The sequence below is a fragment of the Alligator mississippiensis genome, chromosome 8 (assembly GCF_030867095.1).
Source record: "Alligator mississippiensis isolate rAllMis1 chromosome 8, rAllMis1, whole genome shotgun sequence".
NCBI classification, from domain to species: Eukaryota; Metazoa; Chordata; order Crocodylia; family Alligatoridae; genus Alligator; species Alligator mississippiensis.
Genome location: NC_081831.1, coordinates 10,866,536 through 10,888,231, shown reverse-complemented (window position 1 = coordinate 10,888,231; position 21,696 = coordinate 10,866,536). Strand labels below are relative to the sequence as shown.

The 21,696-nt window shown below is 43.5% G+C and overlaps 1 protein-coding gene across 5 annotated transcripts in view; it reads left to right on the top strand.

The window, feature by feature from the left end:
• Positions 1-21,696, top strand: part of CACNA1G (calcium voltage-gated channel subunit alpha1 G) — a 346,031-nt gene that overhangs the window by 229,485 nt on the left and 94,850 nt on the right. For all 5 annotated transcript variants that reach the window (XM_059732103.1, XM_059732101.1, XM_059732102.1 and 2 more), the window contains 9 exons: positions 1,879-1,988; positions 3,343-3,476; positions 5,070-5,140; positions 5,438-5,516; positions 5,638-5,759; positions 6,712-7,056; positions 9,704-9,844; positions 16,201-16,390; positions 19,988-20,157. In XM_059732103.1, coding sequence (XP_059588086.1) covers positions 1,879-1,988; positions 3,343-3,476; positions 5,070-5,140; positions 5,438-5,516; positions 5,638-5,759; positions 6,712-7,056; positions 9,704-9,844; positions 16,201-16,390; positions 19,988-20,157 — 1,362 coding nt within the window. The remainder of the gene's footprint in view (positions 1-1,878; positions 1,989-3,342; positions 3,477-5,069; positions 5,141-5,437; positions 5,517-5,637; positions 5,760-6,711; positions 7,057-9,703; positions 9,845-16,200; positions 16,391-19,987; positions 20,158-21,696) is intronic.

The window sequence follows — 21,696 nt, the reverse complement described above, 5'->3', positions numbered from 1 at the left end:
AGGGCATTCTTGGCTACTGAGAGACTGGCTTAGTTTTTCACAGGAGCACAAGGCCAGCAGTGAGGCTAAACTTCAGTTTGATTGCCAAGATAGGCCTGGGAGGACTGCACTGATGGCAGCTCAAACACTGTAACAAGCATCTGTCCTTCTGATGGGGCCTAATATAGAAGTAATGTTCCTGGTTTCTTCCCTTTAGTCCTTTTCTGCCCAGGGGCCAGATCCAATCAAGGTCATTTGCATCAAGATGAGCCAACAGTGTGCCCTCGCTGTGAAGAAGGCTAATAGCATCCTGGGCAGCATTGGTAGGAGTGTTGCCAGCAGATCAATTATTCCCTTCTATTCATCACTGGTGAGGCCACATCTGGAGTCCTGTGTCCAATTTTGGGCCGCCCACTGCAGAAAGGATGTGGACAAATTAGGGAGAGTCCAGTCGAGGGCAGCAAAAATGGTTAGAGGGCTGGGGCACATGATTTATGAGGAGAGGCTAAGGCAACTGGGCTTATTTAGTCTGGAGAAAAGAAAACGGAGAAGGGATTTAATAGCAGCCTTTAACTATCTGAAAGGAGGGGTTTGAAAGAGGATGGAGCTGGACTGTTCTCAGTGGTGACAGATGACAGAACAAGGAGCAGTGGGCTCAAGTTGCAGCAAGGGAAGTTTAGATATTAGGAAATTAGATACAAGTTAGATGTTAGGAAAAACTTTCTCACTAGGAGGGTGGTGAAGCACTGGAACAGGTTACCCAGAGAGGTGGTGGACTTTCCATCCTTGGAGTTTTTAATACCAAGCTAGAAAAAGCCTTGGCTGGAATGATCTAATTGAGGAAGGTCCTGCTTTGAGCAAGGAGTTGGACTAGATGTGACCTCCTGAGGTCCCCTTCCAACCCTCATTTTCTAAGATCTTTAGAAGAGACTGAATAACCCAGGCACTGCAACAACGCCTCTCACCTTACAGGCCCCTTGGAAGAAAAGTCCATTCCCTGGCAACCTCTTGTATTACTTCCCAGTAAACCAGTGTACCATCACCTCACTCACCGTTGTATCAACAAATTTAACAACATAACCCCCGCAGTGTCCCTTACCCAGGTATTACTGTTACATCTATTGGCAATGAGAAATACGATGCACGCTACTTATAAAGAAAAGGCCAGATGCTGTTACTGCTGCCTTCGCCAGTCTGATCTCTGGGATAATACTACCCCTAACATTACTGAGCAGTTGATTGTTCTGTAGTTGTCACAGCCAGAGGGCACAAGCTGTGAGGAGAAACTCTTGAGAGTTTAATATTGCCTGGCACTTTCCCCATCCTTGCCAAAAATGTTAGGTGAGAAGTAAATGCAATAGCCTGCCCTGTGCATGTCCTGTAGTCTGGGACACAGCTTGTGAAAGCTCAGAGCCAACTTGTGCCTCTTGCACTGGTGCAGAGGGGTGATTTAGCCTGCCTCCCCCGCACTGTGAATCAAATTCACCCCCCTGCAGACAGCTGGCAGAAAAGGCATTTGCATCTCTTAAAGCCTGCAAGTGCTTCTATTTCTAGCTTAGTCATTCTTATCTAAACGCACCTTAAATGTTTCCCAAACCATAGCCTGCATTGCTGATAACAGGGTGGAGGCTCATGTGGGGCTTTAGCAACACACAAGCTTTGTGTTGCGGAAAATTGTTTTTCCTAGGCACGGGCTAGACAAAATTACAGTTTGTAGTCACCTATGGGGAAGGATTTCTTCCAACTAAGTTTCTGCGGGACAGCCGTCACACCAAACTGAGCCATAGGTGCGGCTTGGCTCCATTTCTTAATGCATAAAACAGGAAGAAGGCACATTGGCTACCAGCAAACTGTCTAGGCAAGTTAGCATCTAACTTCAGTGTTGTGTCTCTATTCTAGGTTCTTGATGAAGCACTGAAGATTTGCAATTACATCTTCACTGTCATCTTTGTCTTGGAGTCGGTGTTCAAGCTGATTGCCTTTGGGTTTCGCCGGTTCTTTCAAGACAGGTAACAAAGGTTAAATCCTTCCAGTCTGTGACAGCAGCAGGGTCTCCAGAGATAATGGCTCCAAACTCTGCAGTGATGTAGACGTTGGTGAAAGCTGTGCGTTTATGCCCTGATGCTCTTCTCGCTGCACTAGTGTCACACCAGCGCAGCTTCAGTCGTGTGATTCTGCGAGCGGAGAATCAGGCCCTGATTTAGAGAAATGGTGTGCGTGTGTGAAGGAGGGCAAAGTGCACTCATTTGGCTTCTGTGGGTGTGCAAAATGAGTGCAACTTTCACGGTGAGGGGCTTGTTCTCATCTCACGCGTGTTTGATACGAGCGTATCCCTAATGACCTCAGTGGAGCTCGTTTCGACTTGTGCTGAAAGAATCAGGCCCAGAGGGAGGGTTTCATAAGCAGAGAGGCAACTAAAAGGAGCATGCCAGTGTAAGCAGGGATGGGGCCTCTCCTTACATAGCCGCCGAAGAGCAGATCGGTGCAAGCTGCTGCTTCGTGTGCAGTTGCACCCTCTTGCTTACATACTTGTAGCTGACAGATAACTTGTGCTGCTGATGTATTGGCCTTGTGAGATCCCTGGATGTAGCATAGGGCCTATATCTAGCCTGGTATTCTTTGTATATTAGCATACAAGAGAGCTTTCCCCCCACTGGAGAGGTCCCGTGATGTGATTTACAGACCTGGAGGAAGGCTAGGCATTAGTTTCTGTTAGCATAGGAATTACGATATCTATCCATTTAACACTGCCTCCCTACTCCTTTCTTCTCTCACTTTTCCTCTTCCTTGAGATGATGGTTGAGAGCATGTCAGACTTCCACGTACCTGGGGAAATCATTTCACCCCTACATGTCACTAGTCTGCCATCAGTGTTGTGATCAACCTTTCTATCTGATCTAACACAAATCTTTCTGCTCTGCTTTTCACTGTCATCTCACGCTGGTACCACTCCGTCTGTCCCCCATGATTGTTATATAATAACTAGGTCAAACCCCACCGGTTTTACGCGGGCAAAACTCCCGTTGAGCTTTCTGAGTTTCTTTGTATGGAAAATGGCTGAATGAAGGGTGCAGGTGTTTGCCTGACGTCTGCCTTGTGCTGGGCATGAGGATCGGTCTTGGTTTTTATTAGTTTTATTTTTGTCGTTGTTTGTTGCAGCGAGTGAACAAGGCCTTCAGAGTTGGTTCATTCTCTAGCCTAACAGCTGTTTTGTATACCCCTCAAAAATGTTTCAGGAGTCATTTGAGTTTGTGCGTAACAGAACCACTGAAATGACTGGAATTAACCAAAAAACTAAAAATAAAAAGGCACCCATTGCCCAATACCCTTAGTATGTTAAGCTTGACTTTGTGTTGTCTTCAGATGGAACCAATTAGACCTGGCAATAGTGTTGCTGTCTATCATGGGTATAACTTTGGAAGAGATCGAGGTGAATGCATCGTTGCCCATTAACCCCACTATTATCCGGATCATGAGGGTCCTAAGGATTGCTCGAGGTAAGACAGAGTCTATGCACAAGTCGGTCTTATTTGAGGTGCGGTGTGCCCTCCGTAGCATGCTTTTATGTAGGGTAATAACCGTGCGGTGCGTCCCTGTCACAATATGCTTTTTTTGGCATCAACAAGCTGTAAACAAAGGAACACAAAGAAGAGCCAAGGAGCTGGGCTATGTATTTCTTAAGAGCTTGCACAGATCTAGATCTAAAAAATGAGGATAATTCACTAGAAATGCAACTGATGGGTAAGCCAAGAAAAGCAAAAACATGGCATGCCGGTGAAATCAAGCATCTCTCAAATACCCGGGAGTCAAATGGGGGTTTCAGGACACAAGCGTGGGGGTTGACATGGGGTTACAGTGACTGGATGAAACAAGATGGCTAATAAAGTGAAGCTCCTTTACTGCAGGACCTTCTCACCTACAGGGTGGGAGAACTTGTCTCATTCACTTTGCACCACCTGTATCTTCAGAATAGTAAAAACACCAGCCATCTTTGTAAGGCTTGAGGGCTAAGGGTATCATCATGGTTTAACTTCCTTTTATTGCAAGGTAAAAGCAAGCATGCAGATAGTTACAGGGGAGCAGATAATGTGCGTTAAAATCTGTCTCTACTTTGCCCCACAGTAACTGGTGCCTATACCCAGGCCAGTACTGCTTTGGGGTCTAATTTTCAAAAGAACTGAGAGCATACGCAGACTCCTGATTATGTCAGCGTGAGCTTAAAGTGCTCAGACTCCTAATGTTTGAAAACTGCTTAGGGATGACCCACCAGGGCATTTTTTGTAGTGCAAAAGTACTATTATGAAAGTTATAACTGAGGAAAATAAAGAACAGAACTTAGATAAAATGTAGCTGAAGCTGAAAAGAAAAATTCAAGAGAAGGGTGAATTTTCTGCACTTTAGGTACATTTCAAAAGGGCAGAGTGTATGCAGTTTCCAAATGGAAACTCTTTTTTTGGTGGGGGGGAGAAAAGAGTATGTATAATGCACATGAAATCAAGCAGCGATACCACTCAAAAGGTAGCTAGAGGAAGAAAAGGATAGAGGTCAGAGAATGGAAGAAGATATTTCTAGACGTGCGTGTTAGCACTGAACTGAAGAACTCCACTGGAGACGCACATAATGGACCAATTTTTTCCTAGTATAAACACCACTGAAATCTCTGGGATGAATTTGGCTGGGTAATTGTTTAGCTGTAAGCAGAAGTTGAAAGGAATGTGCATCTGGTGCATGACCTTTCCAAACCTGGTTACTTCACTCAGTGGCAATAGTCACCGTCAGAAGAAAAGGTCATTCTTACATTCCTAGCATTGTGTCAAAATTGCCCAATTCAGCAAGAGAGAGAGAGCAGCAGTTCTTTCCTGGCATCTCAGAATGCAGGGTGCTTTTATGTACCGGATCCTAGCAGCATTCAGACAACCTAGAGCTCTATAGCAAGGCCTTGAACTCAAGTCGCTAATGGAGAAAGTGTGACATAATTTCATGCTCAGCAGATCTTTCTATCTCTATAATCTGTGGCTGTTTTGAAAGGGATGCATCTGTGTCTCCACATTAATGCTGCAGCAGTAATATTGTGAACGTATTTTCTGCAGTGTTGAAGTTGCTGAAGATGGCTGTAGGGATGAGAGCCCTGCTGGACACAGTCATGCAAGCCCTGCCTCAGGTAACCCACTGCCTTATCAGAGAGATCTGGCCAGGTCCAGAGCTAACTCTCTATTGCACAGGGATGCTCTTCTCTACCTCTGTTTTGTCAGTAGGGACATGTATTTCCTTTTAGAGGTGCAAGCTGAGATGCTGTCTACCTCTTATTGGGGTCATTTCTTCATTCAGGCAGTTTAAATTTTGGATTAAAGGATTTAGCAAGAAACTGGTCTGAAGGAAAAAAAAACAGTGAATGTCTTCATCTTCCTCTTCCCCGCCCCACATCTTTTTTTCTTTTTTTTTTTCCCCCTCTTTCCAGGTTGGCAACCTGGGTCTTCTCTTCATGCTGCTGTTCTTCATATTTGCAGCTCTTGGAGTGGAGCTATTTGGAGATCTTGGTGAGTTCCTCATTCCTCACTTCTTCCATCACAGTTGCAGGAATTGAAGGGATGTCGCTGTTCAGAGGGGACATATGAGAGAGCGGGCATTTAATAAAGGTTCTTCTGGTTGATCTCACAGAATGCAATGATACTCACCCCTGTGAGGGGCTTGGGCGGCATGCAACATTTAGAAACTTTGGGATGGCCTTTTTGACTCTCTTCCGAGTGTCAACTGGAGACAACTGGAATGGGATAATGAAGGTAAGAGATCCTCGCTTGTCTCTGTCTCCTCCAAAACAATAACCAAGATCAGTGGGGGCACTCAAGCAGTGACAGTCTGTAGATAGAAGGACTTGGCATTTTCTTCTTCCCCTTCCTACACAGTAGTGCAGGGGCAGGCAACTATTTTGGGTGGAGGGCCGCTTTTTGGCAAGCCATCGAGGGCTGGCTGCATGACAGGCAGCCAGGGGCAGATAAATATTAATTTTCTAAACTTTTAGGGGCCCCATGGGCCGGATAGACTGGTCTGACGGGCAGCATCCAGCCCCAGGCTACATTTTGCCCACCCCTGCAGTAGTGCCTGTGTTTGCAGGCCCTCAGGATACATCATATATTCCCAGGCTTTTCCTGGGGTAATGGTTGGAGGAGTGGGAGACTATCTCAACTGAGTAGCATATGTTAAGGGTTTTTTAGTAAAGGAGTCTAGAGTCTCTAACAAGTAGAAGAAGATACAGAGAATTGAGGAGCCAAGATGAACAGGTTAAAGGAGTAGGTAGCCAGTATCTACTGTAAATACTAAAAATAGGAGTTTTCTTTGGACCTGTGCACAGGGCAGTATTTCTAATGCTGCCTCTTCCCCAACGCACATTTTTGCTGTGCACCCCTGTGCCCTCACCCAGCTATTACTGCTACACCTATTGGCAATGAGAAATACGATGCACGTTACTTATAAAAAAAGGGCCAGATGTTGTTACTGTTGTTACTGCTGCCTTCTCTTGCCAGTCTGATCTTTGGGATAATACTACCCAAGATTTTGGTTAAGGTTTTGTTGGTGCGTGGTTTGTCTTTTCAAACACATCTGAAAATCTTTCGTGCAGCAAGCCTAGTCTCTTCTGCATGCCAACTGGAAAATAATCCATTCATCCAGCAGGGACGGATGCCACATGACTGACTGGAGATTTCCCAGTTAACTATTTTTCCCCCTTGTCGCCAGGACACGCTGCGAGACTGTGACCAGGAGTCTACCTGCTACAACACAGTCATCTCACCCATCTACTTCGTCTCCTTTGTGCTAACGGCCCAGTTTGTCCTGGTGAATGTGGTGATTGCAGTGCTCATGAAGCACTTGGAGGAGAGCAACAAGGAAGCTAAGGAAGAAGCGGAGCTAGAAGCAGAGCTGGAGATGGAGATGAAGACGATAGCTCCAGGCCAACACCCTTCCTCGGACCTCTTTGCGTGGACAGGCGGTAATGGTGGAGATAGGCCTGAGAGCCCCAAAGGAAGTACCAATCCCATGCAAATCAAGGTGGATTCTCAGCTCTCATTATTTTATCCTATGGTGAGGATCTCTGGTGGAGGGTGAAGAGGGGGTTGGCTTGCCTATTTGCTAATAGAGGACGTGCACGAATTCTGTGATGAAGGACTGGGTGTATGGTGCATTGGGAGTTGTATTCCTTACTGTCTGTTGTCAAAAGATATGCCCTGAGGTAGAGATCCCAACCAAGTCTTCACATCTGGTATGGTGCAAAGAGTTCTGTGTGCTAGAGATGGGCCCAAACCACACAGTTCAGATCTGTCTCCATCTTTAGGTAGCGCTCAGTCAGTACGCTTTGGCCAAACCCCTGCATTGTTTGTAAAGAAAAATATATGACTAGCCTTTCCCACCTTCTCCTCCCACTTACATGCTGGTAAATGTGAAGTGAGTGGAGCTACGCTGATGAAGAGCAAGTAAGAGGCCAGAATCAGGCCCAAAAGTTTCTAATGCAAATTGCATATGAATAAAAGGGTACAAAAAATAACCCGCTCTTGAACCCCTGTTGTGCATTAAATAGGAGATTTTGATTTCTCATTATTGAGGTTAAAAAAGCATCCAGGACTGATGACTGCTCTTATGGATAGATAGAAAATGTATTTATAATCTTTAGCCTAGGAATGAAGAGAGAGTAAAACCCTTAAGCTTGTTTTCAAGCTCTGAAGCACTAGAAAGCATCTCTTGCTCTTAGGCAGACAAAACTCTTGGGGTAGAGGCAATATCTTTTATTAGACCAACTCGATAGTTGCAAAAAAAATAAACCTTTACTTGCAAATTAAAATGTTTTTTGCAATGGTCTAATAAAAGATAACGCCTCTACCCCAAGAGCTTTGTCTGCTTATGCCTTTAGTTCAGCATGGCTGCAACTAATATCTCTTGCTCTTGAACACGGGTGTAGGATGGATCCCAAACCCTACTTGCCAGCACAGGGAAAAGTGGCTCAGAGCAATGTGGGGGAATCTCCTGCTACATTGCATCTTGCTGTCCTTTTAAAAAGAAGCACCATCACTGACCACAGCAAATACTGGCTCCAACTTGGCTCTGCTGCTGTGTAGCATGCGAGAGCATTGCATCGCCTTGCCCTGCCCTGTACCTGCCAACTAGCGCAGGTGTCTGCCAGAGGGTGAGATTTCCCCCTTTATCTTTTACACCCGTCTCGTTCAGTCTTCCTTGAGAGCATCCACCGTACTTCCTGCTACCACATTTTCTCACATACAACACAACTTTTTTTTCCAAAAACTAGCTGGTGAAAATTGCAGGGCACACTGCATGTGAGGAAAAACAGCAAACACGGTTTCCGCTGCTTACTGGGCAAAAGCAAGAGTAGAGTTTGCAGGCGATTCACAGAGAGCAGAACAACGAGCAGGCTTAGCTCCCAGTCCCTAGCTGCTGCAACTCAGTTACATTCTATAAGAAAAGGTCTTTTTTTCTTTGTTCTGCCTTTCTAAAGCAATGGATGTGAGAACTGGATGCAACGGATGTGAGAAATACGGTATTCTGTAGGTGGGCATATGTTACAGATCATACTGCCAGATTAAGAAACAAGTAGGTGAACTGTACTGGGACAGACTTGAAGAACCTGAACTGTCTTTTCTTTAGAGATGGGTGGGTGGGGTAAGGGCAGAGTCCATTCCTTATAGACATTTCCAGATGGCATTCATTGCTCTTTCCACCAAAACAGATGCCTTGGAAATCTCAGGAGGACTTGATTTTGAAACAATCACGACGCTTTTGTTTCCTTTCAGTCAAAATCTCTGCAACAAATCCAGTGCTTGAATGCCTGATGGTAGCGGAATACAATTCCCAGAGTGCAAACCTGCAAGGGCATGTGGTCAGCATGCTCTTTTGCTTGCCTAATCCCTAGAATATTTGTACTGCGTGCCATTTAAGTGTAATGATGGTCCTTGTTTCATTGTATATATCAGATCTTCCCTATATAAAAGGAATAGCTTTTAAATGACTGCCTTACTGTTTGTGAAAATGGGATCTCACCGCATGCAACATTCCCGTGGTGTACGTTACGGCCAACGCTGTGAAGTTGGCCGTCTGATGTTAGAAATCTGAACCCAATATTAAGGCACCTAAGCTAGTGGCCTGATATTTGCTGTGGCTGAATATCCCTAGTTGCCAAGAAGAGGTGAGGAGTTTCAGCACCTCTGATCATGAGGCAGCTTTCATTCATGGGAAGTTTCCCTGGTCAAGAGAGTTGGCATAGGGGTTTCTAGAAACTCTTTTAGAAGTTTCTCTTGTAGAAAGTCACTGAAAGAAGCAAGAGGCTTCTGCTACAATGGCCCTGCTAGGACTCTGCAATGTATAGAAATAGCCGGGGATGGTCATTCAGGATGAGAGCAGTTCTGAAGATGGGCCAGCACCTAAACCATCACAGATCTCCAGGGCGTTCGGCGTTGGTCCCATCTCTGGCAAAGTCGGAGAAAGCGTTCACATCTGACTGTGATATTACCACTTTTTCTCTTTCCTCCTGTCTTGTACTTCCCCTTCCTGCTCATTTCTGTTCCTACCATTCTCTCTGAAAACAACTCCTTTTTCTTCTTTGGTTGGCTTTTTTTTTTTCCTGTCCTCCTCTCTCCCTGTCTCTGTCCCTCACTCTCTCTCTCTCTCTCTCTCTTTTTTGGCCTGCTTTATCCTCCTGCATGCTATACGACACTGCTCCCAGGAAAGGCACTTGTTTGATACCCTATCACTGCTGATCCAGGAATCTCTGGAAGGAGAGTTGAAGCTGATGGACAACCTGTCAGGCTCTGTGTGCCATCATTATGCCCTTCCAGCTCCTGAATATTACAACTCTGAGAAACAGGTTAATATTCCTCATTTCCTGCACAGTCTCCTTCCAAACTCAATTCGAGTGAGACCTTTATGACAAATTTTAAAGTGTTTGCTTTATCTAACAAAGCCATAGGGTTTTTTAACCTTAAAACCACATGGGCTTCTAGTATGGGAGGGCAGCTTCATTCCTCTTGGTTAAGATGTTTTATAGTCTAGCTAGAGCAGGAGTTCAGCATTTACCATTTCCTCCTTTGTGCAGTAAATCCCAAACTCGGTTATTCCCTGCAGGAGCATCATTGGGGGGGTGGGACCAAACAAGCCATGGCCCTGATTCTGTAACTGGGCTCTTGAGTTCAAACCCTTGCTGCTGCATGGGGCACCGACCATGCAGATTGGATTATAGGGTGGACGGCCCTGGGCCCAAATCCAAGGTGCTGCATATGGGCCTTGCGTCACTCTGTTCCTGTATCTATTTACACAGCCGAGGCTCACGCTCCATAAGTTTGTCTGAAGAGGTCTCTTGCAAGTAGAGCTGTGTAGCCTCAATACCGGCCACCAATCTGAAGCCCAATTCCAGGTAGCAAGATACAGCTCTTAACGAAGCCCTTAAAACGAATCCCTCACTTCAGTGCTTTCATGTATAAGAGTGAACTTAAGCATTTGCTTTCTTGAATTGGGACCTGAAAGCATTAAACTAAAACCAGAAAAAGCATTTCCCTCAATCATTCTAGCTGAAACACAAACCCTGCTCGCTCACAGTCCAAAACCCCTTAGAGCAAATTAGGGAGTAATAATAATTCAACCCCCCTCGTTTTTTCCTGTCATTTTCATTTTGATTAGTCAAACTGTAATATTTATTATAATTTTTTGCTTAAGGGATCTGAAGATTTCTCATTAAATCAGTTAGAAGTAAACTTATTTACCACTTCACTAAGAACCAAGTACATGTTTGCTCTTCATTAGGGAAGAACAAGTTTAGATGAAATGAAGACTATGTTTAGTTTTTGATATGGAGCGTATCGCAGTGTAAGGCTTCCTTTAGGGCCATTACACCAACCGGGAATCACTAATGTCCACCACGCTGGCCCCTTTTCTCTTCGACGTGCCTTGATTTGGAGGAGGGTACAGAACCAGTTGTTTGAAATTAGGAATCCCTTGGTCACGATGAGGGGGTGTTCTCCGGGGAATTCAGTGGGTGTCTTTCTGGTTTCTCTGTACTGCCACAGTTGGATTTAGGGTCAAGTGGACTTGACCCTATTGTTCCTGGTTTTAGCTGCTTCCAGAGCTCTGAAATATAAGAGGCATTGTTCTGGTAGTTCTGGTGCTAGAAGGACATGCTAGAAATCCCCCAGAAGAGCTTTTACTGGGGAGATAACTAACTATCCCCCTGTCACAGATCCAGAGTTGGGAGAGAACCAAACCTCTGATTCTTCTGAGGTTCTCCCATCACTAGACCCATATGCTCGAATGCCATATCCAAAACAGAGTAGGGGAAGAACCAGCTTTTTGCCAGGTTAGATAAGGCTCTGTGCTCCCTGGCTTCTCTTGAAAGATTTATTATTGAAATCAACCATTCAGATGCTTAAAATGCACATGCTAATCCTCAGGTTTAAGAAATGAAACAGTTTTATTGGGAAGCCATCTGGATGTTTGCCTTGGAGTAGAGCAGGGGCGGGCAAGTATTTCGGGCAGAGGGCCGCTTACTGAGCCATCAAGGGCCACATGACAAGCAACCAGAGGCAGATAAATATTAATTTTCTAATTCTTTTAGGGGCCCCGCGAGCCAGATAGGATAGCCTGGCAGGCCACATCTGGCCCATGGGCTGCATTTTGCCCACCCCTGGAGTACAGGGTCTAGCCTATATGATCAGCTTTTTGTCTTATCTTATTGAAACATTCCCTTACAAACAACTCTTCCATAGACAAGACCATAACAATCTCCAAGACAAATATCAGGGTTTGGGGGAGATTTATGGGAAGGCCAAACCTACCCTCTAAGCACAGCATCCAGCTTTGGGGCTGCTGACAGCAGTGCGTCAGCTTTATTGGGAAAAGATCAACCTCTTCTATTGAGATGTCTCACTAGGGCTCCAAGTAATAAACTGTGTTTCTTAGAAAGCCTGATGTGTCTGAGAGGGATCTTAGTCTGCCTGAATCAGAGTGTATACAAATAGAAGAGTCATAATGCCAGTTCCCAGCTCTGTTGTTGACTTGCTGTAGCCCTGGGGACGTCGATACGAGGTAGGCTTGTAAAGATATTTAGTTCCCTAAAGATGCAGATGGCCAACTACAGAATTGCCTACCCAGCTTAGCCACCTAACTCATGGGAATGGCCAAACCCTAGAAGGCTCTCATTGACATCAGTGGACTTCCAGGTAGCGTCATTTATGCTAATACCAGCCTCTTGTGGTGTGTAAAGACTCAATTAAACATTGTAAAGCTTTCTGAGGTCCAACTATGAAAGATGCTGTTATACAGGTGTCATCCTTTTCACCCTCATACAACTGCACATTATTGCCTCCTTCCCTTACAATCTTGGGTTGAGGGAAGCTTTTGAGGAGCCAAGCAAAATAAGCTAGTGTCAAACAGAATTGGGATGCTGCCATAGCATTTAACATTAATGGGAGATATCTGAGAAATATGGGGTTTTTCCAAGCATCTAATATTTAGTTGTAGCCAGAATAATAAATATAGCTAGCATCTAGGCCAATGATACTTTTAGTTTACAATTGGTCACAAAGAAACCCATCTGTCTTGCAACACATTTAGTCTACCATTTAGTGCACAGTTATAAATTCCTCTATGAATTGTTTGTAAGTATTTAAGTTAAGTATTTAAGTATGAATGTGATTTTTCTTTCTTTTTTCTTTTTTTTTTTTACACCATTTCTTTATAGTTTGATCCACTGTAACAGCATGCATGATGTAGATGCTCTTATTTTAGGGATAATGTTTTAGTGTCTAGATTATGATACTTTTTTTTTCTTTTCAAAATATTTCTGTCCTGGTTTCTTATGCTTAATCATCTCTCCCTTGTTTAGATCCCTCTAGCTGAGATGGAGGCTCTGTCTCTGACGTCAGATATTCTCTCTGAAAAATCCTGGTCCTTAGCTCTGACGGATGACTCTTATCCTGATGATACTAACACACTCTTACTTAATGCTCTGGAAAGCAATGTACATACACTGGTCACTGTATAGTCTGATGTTTTGCAGGGCTCTAAATACTGCTACTGCATAGTTAATCCGAATGGCATTTTCAGTTCGGCCATTTTTGCAACCAGCACCGTACCTGGTATCTAAACAGGATGCTGTCTTTAATGCTATTTGGCTTGGGGCTACAGTTGGTCTGGCCAAAAACCTGGCTCCTTGGGGAAAATACGTATTTGTTTTTCTACATTTTTTTTAAATCTTTAATTAAAACATTACATTTTCTTCAAGTAAAATCAATAGCAGAAAAGCATTGAAAAGTGTGGCTTGAGCCACTTCCTCTCCGTCTGATACCAATCTTGTTGGTGTGCAGAAAAAACATGGCCTCGAGCAAGTGTGCCCCGAATCAGTGGGGGCTATGCACATCCCCTTTGTTTGGTACTGATTATTTTGGAGCAACAGAGGCACCCCAGTGCTTTGCTGATGGGTGCCAGATTAAAAAACAAAACACTGAAATGCACCAGATGTGGATTTCTTGGAGATGCTCGATTTGTGAACCCTTGTGAGCAATCATCTCAACCTGAAAAATATTAGGTTTCATATCATTTTGTTTTTTTTCCCAAAGAAGTTACCAGTATTTTGAGCCCTGATTTAACCATCTGCTCTTTGAAACATTAGACATTTTTAGCTGATGTGTAGCAGTCAAGTGCTTTTTTTCTGCTGTTCAACAGACATGACTCTTCCAACATTTTTTGGATCCATCCTTGTTTTCTCTGTGGTTGTCCATTTACCTACCTTTGGATGTTTGTGTTGTTGATAAATTTTCTATCATTCTCATTGATTGTCATCCTAATTACTTATTTGGGATACATCTCCTTTAAACCGTGACGATATTTCCCATCATGCTTCATGGTATCACGTCCAAAAGACTTTGTAAACTACATTTAACATTTTTGTATGGAACATGTTGTTTCAAAATTAGGTGTCAACTGGAGATGAGCTAAAGAGAACGCTGTTTGAATCTTGATCCAGATTAAGTGAAGACTAGGTTTTTGACAACCATGTAATGTCAAAAATGTCACCTAGGTGACATTTTTTCGCCTAAATTTTCATTCGCCAAAAAAAAATGCCAACTTAGGTTGACCAAAATGTCATAAAACCGTGTCAATTTTGACAACTTGTTTCGGTTGAATTTAAAAAAAAAAAGAAGAATCTCAAGGCTTTTGAAACATTGAAACATGCTGATTAAACATATCCTACATGAAATGTTGTTATTTAGTTTAGAAAAGTACCCCAATTTTTTTTTTTTTTTTTAATTACCAAAAATGAATGAGACTCTTTTAAGAAACATTTGGATGTCTATCTTGCTGGGATCCTTTGACCCCAGCTGACTTCCTGCCCTTGGGGCAGAGGGCTGGACTCAATGATCTTCCGAGGTCCCTTCCAGCCCTAATGTCTCTGAAATCTATGAATAATCTATGAATAAGTTTATTTTTATTTTTGATTCACCGAGATATTTTTTTCCTGCAATTAATTTTAAGCAAACCCAGAACAGATCCCCACCCCACCCCCTTGAATTACTGAGCCAAAAATTGCTTATTTGCACAGGTCCATTTGGTTCCCGCTTTCATGGGATCATCTTTCAGCCATTTTAAATGGCTTTTATGAGATTAGCTGCTATCACAATATTTCTGCTGTATGGGTTGCTATCTCACAAGATTCAGCCAAATAGGAAATAACCCCTTCTAGGTCTGGAACCGGCCTGGGAAACTAAACAGGAAACACGGTTCTGATTCTGGTCTTGAAATCAGTCTCCCCTTCAAATCCAAATGGATTTGAACATTAAGTTCCTATTTGGGGGTCATCTCTAGTATTATGAGCATCATGATGTACAGCGCAAGATGTAAGCATACAGCTTGGGGGGAGGAGAATCAGAGGATTTCAAAGCAGATGTGTCAGCCCTGCTACAGTAGATTTCTCCCTTCTTGTTCTGAGTTATAGCAAAGTCTGTAGCCCCCAATGGAGCTAGTGTGCTTTTAAACCATCAAGTTCATGAGCAGTGAGTGTAGTTGGATATGCCTGGCTAAATTTACAGCAGTGATCTCTCTCTCTCTCTCTCTCTCTCTCTTTCTCTCATTTATTTCTTTATTTCTTTATTTATTGTAAATTCCATTTAATCTTGTCGTGTTTTACTGTATCTACAACATACTGTAATGAAATTTTGCTCTGGCTGTTCTAAAAACCTCTGAACTTCTAGTCCAAAAAAAGTTGTAACACATTGAGCAAGTGAAAGATTTGCCAGTAGAGGATGATTAGATTACCCTGAAAGGAGGGGACAAAATATGTACTTTATTGAGCTCCTTGGCATGCTTGTCCACTTTCTGTGATTTCTGATGGAGTCTTTTGTAAAGGAAGTATTTCTTTTGTTAGAAATACAACACCAAGTTTACTTTCTTTCCACTTTTGATAATACCTTACAACTGTTTTTTAGACCAGAGGAATTGCCATACTGACTCAGACCCAAAGTCCCTCTAGTTCAATATCAGGTCTCTGGCAGAAGCCAGTACCAGATGCTTATGAAGAAGGTTGTAAGATCCCCTGCAGCTGGCAGATGTGTGATAATCTGTCCCCTATGCTAGGTTTTATCCTAATCTCTAATAATTAAAGAGAGCGAAAGCCCTTAGGCCCAGGGTTTACTTTCCCCATCCAAAAAGCATTTGATTTAATTACTTATTATATGAAAAGCAAAGAAAACCAATAAAATTATCCTGGAAGTCAAAGCCAACATCTTCTGTCAACTATACTTTTTTTCTCGATTGTTAGAAGAAGGAATTACTATTCTGTACTAACCTTTGCAAAAGTCTAACTTGCTTAGGAGGGCACCAATAGAAGACGTTATTATTTTTTTATGATAAAAGTTATGCAAAGCATGTGACTCTTGCGGCGCCTTGAGGCATGATGCCCCTTTCAAGTATTCCTGAAATAGTCATGGTTTATTACTAGTGTTGCTTCCCTCTGTTTCTGTGGTTCATTCTGTGTGACGATTTATTGACAATACAAAATGAGGGGTACAGCTTCCTGGTCAATCCATTCGTGCATTTTGTTTCAGTAGAACTTGTACATATTGACGATGTGCATGTCCATTGTGCCCCATATTTCTTGCAATGGCTGTCACTAGGGCTTCCAGGTGCCTTGTGTCTTCCAACTCTGTGATGTTTCCTCTCTCTCTTCTTTCACAGACCAATTTCCACTCCAAAAATGACACTCTGACTCTGTCCCCCAGCAAGGACCTCCTGAGTGTGAGAAAGCCTTCCGTTGGCCGCACACATTCATTGCCAAATGACAGCTATATGTTTCAACCTCCATACTCTGGCCCCTGTGCTGGCACCCCGGGAGAGAGGAAGCCATCCTATCTCAAATCTCAGTCAGGTACAAATCTTTCACCTCTGTTAATACCGGGGCTTTCAAAACTGCCTGGATCTGGAAACCAAATTTCCATTCGTTTTTAATGGTGACTGGATGACCTGATGCCTAATGCATCTTTGAAAAGCCCACCCAGAAGGTATACTAAAGAAATAAGCTGGTTGGGATAATCACTTACTGCAGGTGAGCTGTGCACCCATTGGGAGCTGAAACTTTTTTAAGGGTTCAGACAAAAGGAAGGGACTGGACTGTGGGGAGGGCAGGATTTGTAGGTTGGCTGTAGTGAATCCATCTCCCATCCGGCCTTCGAGGGTCACGGTTGTTAAGAAATGTGGGAGCCTCATCAGACTCGCACAAGCTATCTGGGACTCCCGAGCCAAAATCCCAGAGAAAACACATCTGTGAAAATGTTTTTCTGCTGGTTTCTGAAATACGATGGTGTGGCCTGCTCTACCAGCTTTAGAGAGCTGGAAAACTGATGGGGAAAAATCAGACAGTGTCTCTAACTTTTGTGCAATATATTGAATGAAAGGAGCTTTTAGGCTGGGCTGAATGAGTGAAAAAAAAGTGATATGGGCAGTTGGGGCACCTGCTAGACACAGAAGCACTGGAGAAATCCTCCCAAACTCCTTGTCTTAGGAGCACCCCAACTCAGTTTTGCAGACCTAGGAAGTATGAATAAGCTTCAGAGAAATGCCTGAGATTGAGGGTGCTTCACCAGACAAAACTGTGCAGAACTTTTTCATGTTGAGCTCATCTCTCTTCATGGACCAAGAGAGGGGCATGTTTCCCCCTCCAAGTCTGGAGAGGGATAATTCATTCTTCAGAAGATCAGCTTATTGAAGAATGGGGGCATTCTTTATTGTTTCACGGTACATGAGCCATGAACATTGCCCAAGACTGAGTCAAGCAGCGTGGCAAAGCCGCTGTCTCTAATCAGCCTCCTACTATTTACTAAAAGTGCATTATAAACTAATACAGATTATCCACATTGTGTGACATAAAAACGAAAAGCAAAATAATAAAGAAATAAATCCCGTGGGTATGACAGAGTCCTTTGCTGCATCTTTCTCAGACTCTCCAGGGAAGGACTAATGGGTTACGTGTGTATGTGTGTGTCACAACTACACACAGCCCATGTTTCAGGGAGAGGCCTGCAGTTTTATAGCTAACCAGGCTGGGTGGCAGGAAATCCCAGCTCTACCACTGATTCTACATGCAACCTTGAGCCAAGTTTTCCCCCTTTCCTCCAAGGTCTTTTCTGCAAAAAGCGAAGAAGCAATGCTTGCCTACATTACAGAGACAGCCTTTGAGCCCGAATAGTTGTGATGCTCTTTGAAATACTGGGATGCATCACACGGTGGAAGCGCTTAGTAGTGCTGCTGTTCAGTCACACCACCCTCAGGGCTTGGATTAGAGCAATAACTGGTAGAGGTTGTGTTTAAAACATAAATCCCTTGTTTGAAGATGGAGTCTTATGCTGAAAGACTCTTTGATGAAGTTGACCAAGTGGAGCAGGAGGATTTTTAATTAACACAGAGCGCCAGGTTTTCATAGGCTTGTGCCACAAATTGTATCTATAGTCAGTAGTATAACTGGTGGGGGGGCCAGCAGGGTGCCAGCCCAGGGTGCTGACTGATCAGGGTGTTGACTTAGGCTTTGTCTTGAATAAGGCAGGAAGGATTTCCCTGAATATTTCCACTTGCAAGTTTCTAACATGCCCATCATTTCAGTGCTGTTCAGCATGATAAAAGATGGGAACAGATTAGAAATGGGATGGGGAAATTTGCATAGCAATAAGCATTCAGATGCACAGCTACCATCTAACAGCTGAAATAAAAATGTAGAAACAGAGCAAAAGGAGTTTAGGATCAGGAGGAAGCACTGGCATAGTATGAAATATTAGGGCCTAATACTGTCCCTTTAAATGACCCATTCGAATGAATGGAAATATTTGGGGTAAAATCTTGGCCCCGCTAGCGTCAGTGACAAAGGTCCCATTGACTTCAGTGGGGTTATTTTCAATTTTCTTGGAATCAAGGGGGTTTTTTGCTTTTAAGAAGGTCCTCATCTGTCTCTCCCAGTGCTGTGCATTTTACTGTTTGATCCAAATGGTCTTGTTCTTACCTCGAGCTTCATTCTAGTTTGCATGCAGCATGGAGGTTCTCCTTAGTCTTTCATTACCTTGACATCCCACTACCCATTCCCCTGTGTGGTAAAGTAAAAGCATTTGGCTGGTAACAATTAAGCAACAATCCTGGGAAATAGGATGAGCGGTCCCATGTGGAAATAAGGAAGAGATGATACAAGAGCTCATGTCAAGCTGTTTTGGACATTATTGATTCTGCTGGACCTTGACACGCTGGTATTTCGTGGCGTGCCGGTCACTGCAGCAGCTCAGACTTCACCGGTGCTTCAGAGTGTGGGCATTGAGAGTAAATACGATTTTTCTAGCTGTGCTTCTGTAAGGCTCAGAAGACCTGACCTAGGCAAGGTTTACAGGAAAGACCTCTGTGAAAAAACTGAAATGCTTCAGCAGATGGTCCTAGCCATTCACAAAACACTCTTCCTTTGAATCACTGCCCACCCAGGGAGCCAGCACTGGAGTAGGGCTTTGCTGGTAGTTTAGCTCCACTCCAACTGGAAGCTTGTTGGTGGTCGCATGTAGCATCGCAGTAAGGGATATTGAGAAAAGTGTTGGAGCAATGTTGCTTAAGGGACCTGTGATAGATCCATTATTGGAAGCTACTGCTCGCATCCCGTCATGAAGCAGGCAAAGAACGGTGACATATAGTGATGGGCATCCAGACTTCAGAAGGGTCCTCCACAGTGCTTTTGGGTTGACAGTCAAAGGCTTTGAGCAGCAGCAGTCTCAGTCCTATCTTTAACTCCAACTAGTAATTACATCTCCATTTTTGTTCCCTGGTGCCCTGGCAGAATTCCCATTGCTCTAACCTGACACAAATTTTTACACCTCCTTATTGTTAAGAGGCTGTATAGCGTTGCTGGCATCTGCGCAACTGCTATCTCCCACCCAAGAAATGGCTTTTCCATGTTGAATGAAGTCATCCCACCTTGCTTATCGTTTGTAATATTGTAAAGTGCTATGAGCTTAGCAAAAGGAGCCATGAATCACCCGTCAATGATAAACGACAATTCAGTATTTCAAACTGAAAGGGGTTTTTGTTGTTACTGTTGTCAGAAAACCTGGCGTTTGCAGGAGGTATTTGTTTTGAATATTCCTTCATAATGGGACTGTTGTTCTGGGAAATACTCCAAGACAAGTGAGATGCTCTGGGATGCATTCCAGGGTAAATGAATTGCTTTGAATAACATTGGACTTTTAAAGGAAGGGCTTGCAGACCTGACGTAGTGAGTAACCACAGTGGCCAAGGAGAAGCTCCAGAGAATATTCTGTCTTCCTATGACGCTTTGCAAAACCAACATGGCATTGAAACCTGCCACCTACTTCTCCAGGTGGAGTCTCGCACTCTCATTTGTTGCAGGCTCACATGCCGGTATTTAGTTCCTATTCGCTGAGATTAAGATTCGGAAGTCATTTTTATACAAATGTGTCACATTCCTGATTCCTGTCCCTCTCAGGCTCAAAGACATCTGTGCAGTCCCAGCCTGCAGACACCAGTTCTCTCCTGCAAATCCCAAAAGTACATTTTCACCGCATACGACCTCATGACAATCTAGATGGGGAAGGTAGACCCAAGACTCCCCGGCCTGCGCATTCTCCTTCTGCAGAAAGATTGCTTCGCAGACAGGTAAGCAAATTTATGCTTGTGAACTCATAGTAGCTCCCTGTTGAGGGATTATCACGTTAATAAGATGAATTCATAGTGTTGCTAGCACCTGCACAACTGCCCTATCCCACCCAAAAGTGGCTGCGTTTCCATGTTCCACGAAGTCATCCCTACCTGCTCATGGTTTGTATCATTTGCCACATCGGTGCCATGGTGGCTGAGCGAGAGTTGTAAATCTCATGTAGAAATGAAAAAGATGTATAGGTTTTGAAGTGAATCCCATCCCAGACTCTCTAAAGAGCCTAGCTGTGGGGTGTCACCTCCTTTGGCAGTGGGCCTCATTAATCCCAACTGGTTATTCTTGAATCCTTCCACCTTTCATCCATCCATCCAAATGTTCCTTTGGGGGCTCGTGGAGTTCACTGACCCACTTCTGACCAGTCATGGTTTGATTTTCCCAACACTTGAGAGGACCCAGGGATTAGGGATTATGCTCCCAGGCCAACTCTGCCTGTGACTTCTGCAATTCCTTCTACTGGGGAAGAAATATCACACTGGCAGAGAAATGCTTTGCTTTGCTTTTCCTCTATTTTATTTTGAGGAAGCCGGATATTTTTTCTGAACAAATAGAAGCAGGACACGTACTGTTTTCTAGGGGGGTAATCTACAGTTGGATTACTTTTGTTTTGCATCTAGGTGAAGAGTTGACCTTATTATAAGAATAGGAACTAAGAATTCAAAAGGGTCTTAAATGTATTAGGAGCCTAAATCCCATTTATAGCTATTTTCTAACTCCCAGTGACATAGGCTTTGCTTCAGCTAAGTACTTAAGCACATGCTCAACTTTAAGTTCACCTCTGTTCAGTAAAACACTTATCCTTGTGCTGCTGTTCCACCACCTTGAAGTTAAGTACACGTTCAAGTACATTGTAGAATCAGGACTTAACGAAACGCAGCAAATTTTCTAGTTTGCCTTTCTCGAGTACTTCGTTCCCTGTGCCTGATTATGGAATTGAAGGGTGGATTATGCTGTTTATACCTCTAATCATTTTTGAGGACAGTAATAAAAATGGCTAGAGGTCTAGAAAACCTGACATATGAGGAAAGGTTGGAAGACTTGGGATTGTTTAGCCTAAAGAAGAGAAAGCTGAGCAGGGTTTGATAAGTCTTCAAATTAAAAAAAAAAAAGTTACAAAGAGAATGAAGATCAACTCTTCTCTCCAGCCATTGGGACAGAACAATAAGGAATGGGACATTTAGGTGAGTTATGAAGAACTTTGTAACGATACAGGCGACTAAGCATTGGAACAGATGATCTGGAGAGAGAGAGTAAAGTGTCCATCCTTATATAATCCAGACTTAAAACTTCCCACATTTTATTTAGGTTGATTGGGACCAGAGATGATCCAGCCTTGAGCAACAGATTAGATTTCATAATATCCTGAGGTCCCTTTCAGTCTTATTTTTGTATGATACCGTCCTTATTTTTCACAAAATAATTTATCAAGCACATGAAAATAGCCTTGTTTGTTCAAAGAGTCTTCCCTTTCTTTTTTACAT